A 10197-nucleotide genomic window follows, 5' to 3' on the forward strand; every position below is an offset into this window, starting at 1 on the left:
TTGATTGTTGTTGCTAAACATGTGGTGATGTTGCCGTCATCCTCTCCCGTCTCCACTTCCACTATTGTTTCACTTAAGATACTTTTAGTACATGCCAAGAGTTTCACATTATAATTTTATTTAAAAATGGTTTATCATTTTGTTCGATGAGAACTGTAGTGATATTTAACTGTATGCCTAATGATTTAGTAGTGCAACAAAGCTTGCCTAGAGCATTTCCACAATACTATTTTGAGAAGGATGATAAAAAATCTAATAGCCACATTCACGCGATAGTGCTCTTTTGATCACGTGCTCATGTGAGCACGTTTGAACATTAAAATTGAAAAATAGTAAAATATTTAAAAAATCTGAATTTTTTTGTGAGAAACATTGATGTTTTTTCCACACGCTTGCAAATTTTCATCACCATATGACTTTCGTCGAAAATGCAGCAAAAAAAACCGATGCTCCAAAATGCTACAAAAAAACCGACTTTTTTGAACATCGTTTTTGTTTTTGTTTATCCCTCAGTAAATTATAGTAGAATGCTTGTACGTTGCTACGGGCCACAATACAAATAAATGAATCGATTAAATGATTAAGGTTGTCAAAGCTTATTTCTTTCTCGTACATCCTGGCGTTTATGGACATCATGGGCACCCAACAGGCTCCTTAAAATTTATCTGTCTCGCAGTTCACGCTCCCTAAATCCATACCATATGTTAGAAATGTGGTTGTCCAAACTATTCACCATGCTATATCTTAAGCACGTAGGCTGAACACAAAAACCTCACCCAACGACACATCCTTCCCATTTCCTCCTACACTCTCGCATTCCCGATAGATTTTTGCCGTAGCGGGACATTTCTAGTTGGAGCGCTGTCCTTTGAAACCAGATGACACCCACATCACCTTCACCGCGGTACCCTTATGTTCTTCACCATTTAAAACCGGATGAAACCCACCTCACATTCGACATGGCACCCTATGTTCTTCAGCCTTTAAAACCGGATGACGCCTTCAGCATGGCGCCCTATGTTCTTCACCCTGCCAACCGCCCCGCTTTCCTCCTTGATCCCCTCCCCCGTGTTTGTGATGATCAACCACCACCATAAGGGGAGGATGTGCGCGCCGCTCATGCCCCCCTCCCCCCCCCCCCCCCCCCCCAAACCATGAATGCGGATCTCGTGTCTCTTGAGCAAGGAAACAGAAAATTAATTTGTTGTAAAGAAAAGGTAGTTAATTGCACGTGAGTTGCAACGGAAACATAAATATTACCAGTCAAATCAATTTACTTGCAGAAAATCTCTATGGAGAAGAGGCAAGAACAGATTATCCCGAGTTTACAATTGTAAAATAACCAATGGAGGAACAATACACACGAGTTATCATTGCTTATGTGTGTTGCTACAAGCTAGTTCACTCTTGCTCGATTCTTGCTAGCAAAGTCACTCGCTGGAACTTCCAACATCAGCTTTTTATGCTCTCGCAACAAAAAAATCTTGTTATGAACGATGCTGGATTAGAAGGCTACGTGCTGCTACCACTACCTTATGCATCCTCCTTTCGATGGTCTTCCTCTAATCTTCCTTGATGGATCCATGTCTTCTAGTCGCTTCAGGCGGACCAGCGAGTTCATGAGCAAGTGAATGAACAAGTAGCGAGTGATGGATCCATGTCTTCTGAATATCTTGATACCAATTCTATTTGAGTGCATGTCCTGTGTTTTGTACCTTCAGCCCAAACATTAATTAGTTGTATAGAAGGCATGTCCTCTTGATATCATGAATAGGGGTCATCTTACTTTGCATTGTATGAACTTAACACTGACAATGATGTATCACTTCTCAGCATTTTTCTTTGTTACCTTTTTACATGCTCGACGACCACCTTGAAAGCTTGAATTTCTCTGCAGCCAGATTGGAATTTGAAGCATTAAATGATAGAAATATTTCTTCTCTAATTAATATGTCGGTAAAACTAACATTAAAAATATTACAAAGATTAGATGAGGCGATCAAACTGATCAAAAAAGGAAGTCCAAGCAAAAGATTGGAGGAGTAGACTGAACATACTTACTAAACTGGCCAAAAATCAAGGCACCCTGAAGGAGGATAGTCGTGCATGCCCAGGTTTTTGCTCGCAACATGTCGGCCATGTTGGAACCCCATCTTCTTGGCAGGCACATCGGACTTGGCGGAGGTGACTCTATCTGGTGCATATGCGAGTATAGTACCCTCCGTCACAATTGTAAGGTATTTTAGATATTTCAATATAGACTACATACATATAGAAATGAGTGAACAAGCACACTAAAATGCATCTATATACATCTGAATCAAAAAAACGTTAGAACATCTTATAATTCTGCACGGAGTTTGTTCTTTAATTAGTAATCTTGTACAAAGCACAGGAAAAAATAATAGAAGTTTGACACTAAACATTGTTCTTTAAACTGAATTAAATTAAATGCAATACCATCCAATTTATGGTACCCCGCCTTGAACAAATTGTAGTTTATAGCTAAACCTTTTGAGCAATGAATAAAAATAGTACACACGTTAAATTTACGTTCTCCTCCTTCAGGAAACATATTACCTAATAATTGACTACTGCCTGCATTAGGTGAATCGACAAAACATGGTGCACAAAAATATCATAACATGTCAGTTGAGAAGAGCAATCACGAGATAATTATTTTCTTGCCAAGCAGCGTTGGAGAACTACCATGTAATTCTGCCCTCAGAATGCACGGCGGAGAAGAGTAAATTCATAAAAACTCATACATAGATAAAATCAGAAATTTGAGCGACAAAACGGGTAGGAGAAAAATATCTCAAAATCACCACATAACTTTTTTCTTGCCAACCAGCGTTGGAAACTACCATGTAATTCTGCCCTCAGAACGCACGGCGGAGAAGATTAAATTCATCAAAACTCCTACGTAGCTAAAATCAGAAATTAGAGCGACAAAACGGGCGTGGAGAAAAATATCTCAACAAGTGAACAATTGATCACAAGGCATGCTCTACAGTGGTCACACTCAAGTCTCCGCACTGCACAGATTACCGCCAGGAAAATGGCAGCAACACAGCAAGGACAACGACAGTCAAGAATTACATCTCCTTTAGCCATACGGTGGTCCATACTCTCTGAAATCCTGGAAGAACAAAAAATCTTGAAAGTATGGACTCGAGAGTAAAGAACATAACAAAAGAGTTTGGAAATATAAAGGACAAAATTCAATAGTCAGTACAAACAAAGGTCTCTCTACCATAAACTCTGTACATACAAAAAAAGTGTCAATTAGATAGAACAAAAAACTGAAGAAAATTTTAGTCGAATATAACTATGAAGTATGCTTTGCCAGAAACTTACTTTGTCTGAATAACTAATTTCAGATTGGTGAATGGTGAAAAAATGACTTCACTAAGCATAATATTCAGGCCACCATTGTTATGCTCTCATGGTCAGGACACCACCGTACCTTCATCTCCAGGCCATCGCAACCCCATCGTTCTATGGACATTGTTCACAAAGTGCTAGATGTTTGTCAACTTGTGGCCCAAAACACAATCTCTGAAATATATCATAACATTTCCATGTGCCCTATGCATTTCTTATTCAAACCTATGAGTGGTTAAACTGAAATTAAAAGAGAGGAAAGTAAAACTGCACATACTTCTCAAGCCACAAAATTGGAAGATAAAGAGTACAACAATGCCTTCATATCAACATTACAAAGTGAGTTTGGGCGCACGCGGGGGGGGGGGGTACCCGTCGTTCTGTTTGTACATGAATTTTGAACACTTGCTAGAGTTATCTGGTCACCGGCACTGGACCTCATAAATCATAACAACAATTCCTCACCACTACTCTGCAAATCGTCAGTCCAAAACTCTAATCATAGAAACATAAGAGGAAACAAGGGCAATGACACTGCAAATGTTTTAAATAGTGGGCTATGGCAAATAGCGGCAGGCCTGAAAATCAGCTATAGCGGCATATTTGTACATGATACCATTTAGCGGCACCCTGCTGAAAAGGCTATCGCAAGGCTATAGCGGGGCTATAGCCGGCTATTTGAAACTATGTCTACAACTAATAAAAACCAAGTTAACCTTCTCATTCTCGTCGTTGTCATTGTAACACACATACATTACAGTGCAGACCCCGCACACGTAGGAGGAAACCAAGCTGCCCCGGCCAGCTCGTGGATCTGCATGAAGTTTCTCTTCTTGTTGACACAAACTATTTCATTTCTCGCAACATAACTTAGTATCACCTATCATGTTGCCGTGGTTTCACATCAATAGGTGCTCGGAAGTTGGAACAAGTAAAAAGGCCGACAAAATTATTTTGAGAGAATCCTTCATTCACGATGGATTTGTTGTATTTGTTTGTTTTGTGGTGAATCTGATTTCTAAACATGTATTTTTATTTGTACACCATCTCTAATAGATAACTTACATGATTTTGCTTCCAAAGTGTGAAGTACGAAAACTACTGTAAAGATGGACCTGAATGAAGGATGGACCGATCTGGCTCGTGTGTGCGTGAGGCAGGATGGCGTCTAGGTGTGTCGCCTCTATCCAGACGCGAGGCGTCCCCATCAACGCACGGGCGGCGGATTCATATGTGTCTGGCATCAGCTGGTTGCATGAACGTGTGACCGATATATTCATGTGTGTCGCATGATGCTACATGCTTGTGAATGGGTCAAGCTTCTCAAGAAATTCAGGCGATTAAACCATGGATTTGAGAAGACTACATAGCTGCAAAAGTAAATTTTTGTCAGTTTCTAGGGGGGGGGCCAGTTTAGTGTCACGGCAGCCTGCAACCATGAATCATTTTAGCATGAAAAATTCTGTCATGCTAACTTACAAACAAAGTAACAAGAGCACAACTGAAGCAAAGAAGATCAATAGATAAAAAATAGATTTGCATTATAGCCAAAAAATACGGATGAATGAATAAAATAACTCTTTCTCCTAAATCTAACATAACAGAGTATGCATGTCTAGACACTAAAATTACTGCACATGTAATGCAGTTTGTTCAAGATCCAATAAGCTAATAACCATGTTTAACACAATTTCTTACAAACACAACAAGGATTTAGATTGTAATACTAAGAGAGAACGCCCCAAGAGCTTCATAATGTTCCTCGTTGATATACTATATAGAACTATTTGAAGGCCTTCCATAAATGATTATGTTCAGTACAAAATCAAGATAAGGAAAACTCTCATTGTTCTATCCTTACCAATCGCGGTGAATTAGTAAGAAAACTGAAACTTCTTTTGGCATCCCCAACGAAGTTGCTTTGCTCAAAGAACGAATTATTTGGACAGAATTATTTTGTCATGCACAAGGAAGTTGCACCGCTCACAAAAACAAACAAGAAGAAATTAACCACCATGATAACTAACCAAATGAAGTAGAAAGAAACTTGTAAAGTGGAAACGATTTTACCCAAATAGGGGATCCAAATGTTCAGATACAGCAGCCTGGCAAGACATCGGAAACGACATCATCCTGCATTTTTACTGACATTAACAAGCAATGATTCATGGTATGCTAATAATTATGTGAAGGCCAGGTCATCATGGTCCTCCTCCCCATCCATCAAGCCATTAGTTGCATATTTCGACCTTTGTGTCTTGGTGATCCGGAGTGGTGGCCGGCGAGTAGGACTGCAAGTTTGAGTATAACGGGTTGGTGTTGCCTCAAGTAGCAGAGCAAACACAAAGTAGGATTCAGCTAACAACAATACCTGACGAATGAGCTTGAGACGGGGAGGATGGACAGAGAGAGAGAGAGAGAGGGAGAGATGATACCTGGACGGAGTACTTGAGCGCGACGCCGGGGACGGTGTCCCCGCGCCGGACGGTGTGCGAGAGCGCGAAGCGGGCGAGGGATGCGGCGCGCCAGAAGGCCCTGGTGGTCGGGTCGCCGAGGACGCGGCGCATGCCCCAGGGCGCGTGGAAGGCGGCCTCCAGCACGGCGCGGTCGGAGGCGACGGCGCGCCAGAGGCGGTAGAAGCAGGTCGCCCGCGCGACGTCCGCGGGCGGGAGCCGGTGCAGGACCACCTGCAGGAGATCGTCGAGCGTGGCGGTTCCTGGAGATGATTGAGAAGGGTCGTCGCAGCCCCGTACAGGTGATCGAGAATGGCCATGGTAGCGTCGTATGCCTCTTTGCTGACGGCAATCTTGGAGGGAAGAGAGGGGAAGACAGTAGGAGGTCGAGGAGCGCGGCGGCGGCACAGGAACCCTAATCCTGTGTGGGTGAGGACTGGCGCTTGTTTTGTGCAAAGAGTTTTGTTTTGCGGTAGAAGATTGAAACATAAACCGGTGGGAGGTCAAAAATCAGGAGACGAAAATGAACCGGTGGGAAAGGAGAGACGAAAAAAACCATCCGTTGGTGGAAGGAGAGACGAAAAAAAACCAATTGTTGGTGGGAAGAGAGACGAAAAATAACCTGGTAGAGGTGGACGAAAATTAACCAGTGATGAAAATTAACCTGTGACGAAAATTAACCGATGAGATCCGGCTACCAACTGTCCCTTTATTAGTAGAGATAAATTTATTATATATATATATATAGGAAAAATACATCCTACCATCCAGGGGTAGTTACTCCACATGTTTCATATACTATTATGCGGTACTATATATATATTAATTTATCATTTTTATTATGTTTATATATTATATATAAGATTTTTCAAAGTGAATTACATGAAAAAATTACAAGTTAGCCCATAGTTTTTATTATATTTGTGAAATATACATATTTTTTATGTAAAAAAGAACATACACAAAATATGACACATACTACCTAAAAAATAGTATGTATACTACTTAAATATTATTATATACTACATACTACGCGTACATACTCTCCGATTTGACAAATACTACATACAACATACAAAACACAAGTGGTGGTAACTACCACCGGTGGTAGATAAAATAAAACCTTTTTGCTACAATTCTTGTTGGAAATATGCCCTAGAGGCAATAATAAATTAGTTATTATTATATTTCTTAGTTCATGATAATCGTTTATTATCCGTGCTATAATTGTATTGATTGGAAACACAATACTTGTGTGGATACATAGACAAAACACTGTCCCTAGTAAGCCTCTAGTTGACTAGCTCGTTGATCAAAGATGGTCAAGGTTTCCTGGCCATAGGCAAGTGTTGTCACTTGATAATGGGATCACATCATTAGGAGAATCATGTGATGGACTAGACCCAAACTAATAGACGTAGCATGTTGATCGTGTCATTTTGTTGCTACTGTTTTCTGCGTGTCAAGTATTTATTCCTATGACCATGAGATCATATAACTCACTGACACCGGAGGAATGCTTTGTGTGTATCAAACGTCGCAACGTAACTGGGTGACTATAAAGATGCTCTACAGGTATCTCCGAAGGTGTTCGTTGAGTTAGTATGGATCAAGACTGGGATTTGTCACTCCGTGTGAACGGAGAGGTATCTCGGGGCCCACTCGGTAATACAACATCACACACAAGCCTTGCAAGCAATGTAACTTAGTGTAAGTTGCGGGATCTTGTATTACGGAACGAGTAAAGAGACTTGCCAGTAAACGAGATTGAAATAGGTATACGGATACTGACGATCGAATCTCGGGCAAGTAACATACCGAAGGACAAAGGGAATGACATACGGGATTATATGAATCCTTGGCACTGAGGTTCAAACGATAAGATCTTCGTAGAATATGTAGGATCCAATATGGGCATCCAGGTCCCGCTATTGGATATTGACCGAGGAGTCTCTCGGGTCATGTCTACATAGTTCTCGAACCCGCAGGGTCTGCACACTTAAGGTTCGACGTTGTTTTATGCATATTTGAGTTATATGGTTGGTTACCGAATGTTGTTCGGAGTCCCGGATGAGATCACGGACGTCACGAGGGTTTCCGGAATGGTCCGGAAACGAAGATTGATATATAGGATGACCTCATTTGGTTACCGGAAGGTTTTCGTGCATTACCGGAAAAGTTTCGGGCTCATCGGTAGTGTACCGGGAGTGCCGGGAGGGGTGCCGGGGACCATCGGGAGGGGTGTCACGCCCCAAGGGGTCTCATGGGCTATGGGAAGAGATAAACCAGCCCCTAGTGGGCTGGAATAAGTTCCCACTAAGGCCCATAAGGTTTGAGAAGGAAAAAACACAAGGTGGAAAGAGTTTCCAAGTGGGAAGGTGGAATCCTACTCCAAGTAGGATTGGAGTAGGACTCCTCCACCTCCAATTTCGGCCAAACCTTTAGGTTTTGAGGCTGCCTCCTCCCCTCCCTCCCACCTATATATACGGAGGTTTTAGGGCTGATTTGAGACGACTTTCTCACGGCTGCCCGACCACATACCTCCATAGTTTTTCCTCTAGATCGCGTTTCTGCGGAGCTCGGGCGGAGCCCTGCTGAGACAAGATCATCACCAACCTCCGGAGCGCCGTCACGCTGCCGGAGAACTCTTCTACCTCTCCGTCTCTCTTGCTGGATCAAGAAGGCCGAGATCATCGTCGAGTTGTACGTGTGCTGAACGCGGAGGTGCCGTCCGTTCGGTACTAGATCGTGGGACTGATCGCGGGATTGTTCGCGGGGCGGATCGAGGGACGTGAGGACGTTCCACTACATCAACCGCGTTCACTAACGCTTCTGCTGTACGATCTACAAGGGTACGTAGATCACTCATCCCCTCTCGTAGATGGACATCACCATGATAGGTCTTCGTGCGCGTAGGAAAATTTTTGTTTCCCTTGCGACGTTCCCCAACAGTGGCATCATGAGCTAGGTTCATGCGTAGATGTCTTCTCGAGTAGAACACAAAAGTTTTTGTGGGCGGTGATGTGCGTTTTGCTGCCCTCCTTAGTCTTTTCTTGATTCCGCGGTATTGTTGGATTGAAGCGGCTTGGACCGACATTACTCGTACGCTTACGAGAGACTGGTTTCATCGTTACGAGTAACCCCCTTTGCTCAAAGATGACTGGCAAGTGACTGTTTCTCCAACTTTAGTTGAATCGGATTTGACCGAGGAGGTCCTTGGATGAGGTTAAATAGCAACTCATATATCTCCGTTGTGGTGTTTGCGTAAGTAAGATGCGATCCTACTAGATACCCTCGGTCACCACGTAAAACATGCAACAACAAAATTAGAGGACGTCTAACTTGTTTTTGCAGGGTATGATTGTGATGTGATATGGCCAACGATGTGATGTGATATATTGGATGTATGAGATGATCATGTTGTAATAGAAATATCGACTTGCACGTCGATGGTACGGCAACCGGCAGGAGCCATAGGGTTGTCTTTATACTAACGTTTGTGCTTGCAGATGCGTTTACTATTTTGCTAGGATGTAGCTTTAGTAGTAATAGCATAAGTAGCACGACAACCCCGATGGCAACACGTTGATGGATGATCATGGTGTGGCGCCGGTGACAAGAAGATCGTGCCGGTGCTTTGGTGATGGAGATCAAGAAGCACGTGATGATGGCCATATCATGTCACTTATGAATTGCATGTGATGTTAATCCTTTTATGCACCTTTTTTGCTTAGAACGACGGTAGCATTATGAGGTGATCTCTCACTAAAATTTCAAGACGAAGTTGTGTTCTCCCCGACTGTGCACCGTTGCGACAGTTCTTCGTTTCGAGACACCACGTGATGATCGGGTGTGATAGACTCAACGTTCACATACAACGGGTGCAAAACAGTTGCACACGCAGAACACTCGGGTTAAGCTTGACGATCCTAGCATGTGCAGACATGGCCTCGGAACACATGAGACCGAAAGGTCGAGCATGAATCGTATAGTTGATATGATTAGCATGGGGATGCTTACCACTGAAACTATTCTCGACTCACGTGATGATCGGACTTGAGATAGTGGATTTGGATCATGTACCACTCAAATGACTAGAGAGATGTACTTTTTGAGTGGGAGTTCTTAAGTAATATGATTAATTGAACTAATTGTCATGAACATAGTCTAATGGTCTTTGCGAATTACGATGTAGCTTGCGCTATAGCTCTACTGTTTTTTTATGTTCCTAGAGAAAATTTAGTTGAAAATTGATAGTAGCAAACTTTGCAGACTGAGTCTGTAAAACCGAGGATTGTCCTCGTTGCTGCGCAGAAGGCTTATGTCCTTAATGCACCACTCGGTGTGCTGCACCTCG

General features: G+C 42.5%; 1 protein-coding gene across 1 annotated transcript; it reads right to left on the reverse strand.

Moving 5' to 3' along the window:
- Window positions 1-1256: 1256 nt before the first annotated feature.
- On the reverse strand, window positions 1257-6329 carry LOC123428596. The gene is made up of 5 exons (XM_045112818.1): window positions 5823-6329; window positions 5637-5678; window positions 2058-5520; window positions 1787-1891; window positions 1257-1715 (listed from the first exon to the last, which is right to left on the reverse strand). Exons 1-3 carry the CDS (start codon window positions 6327-6329, stop codon window positions 5479-5481), a joined length of 591 nt encoding a protein of 196 aa, XP_044968753.1. The 3' UTR covers window positions 1257-1715; window positions 1787-1891; window positions 2058-5478.
- Window positions 6330-10197: the final 3868 nt, after the last annotated feature.

The sequence above is a fragment of the Hordeum vulgare genome, chromosome 2H (assembly GCF_904849725.1).
Source record: "Hordeum vulgare subsp. vulgare chromosome 2H, MorexV3_pseudomolecules_assembly, whole genome shotgun sequence".
NCBI classification, from domain to species: domain Eukaryota; kingdom Viridiplantae; phylum Streptophyta; class Magnoliopsida; order Poales; family Poaceae; genus Hordeum; species Hordeum vulgare.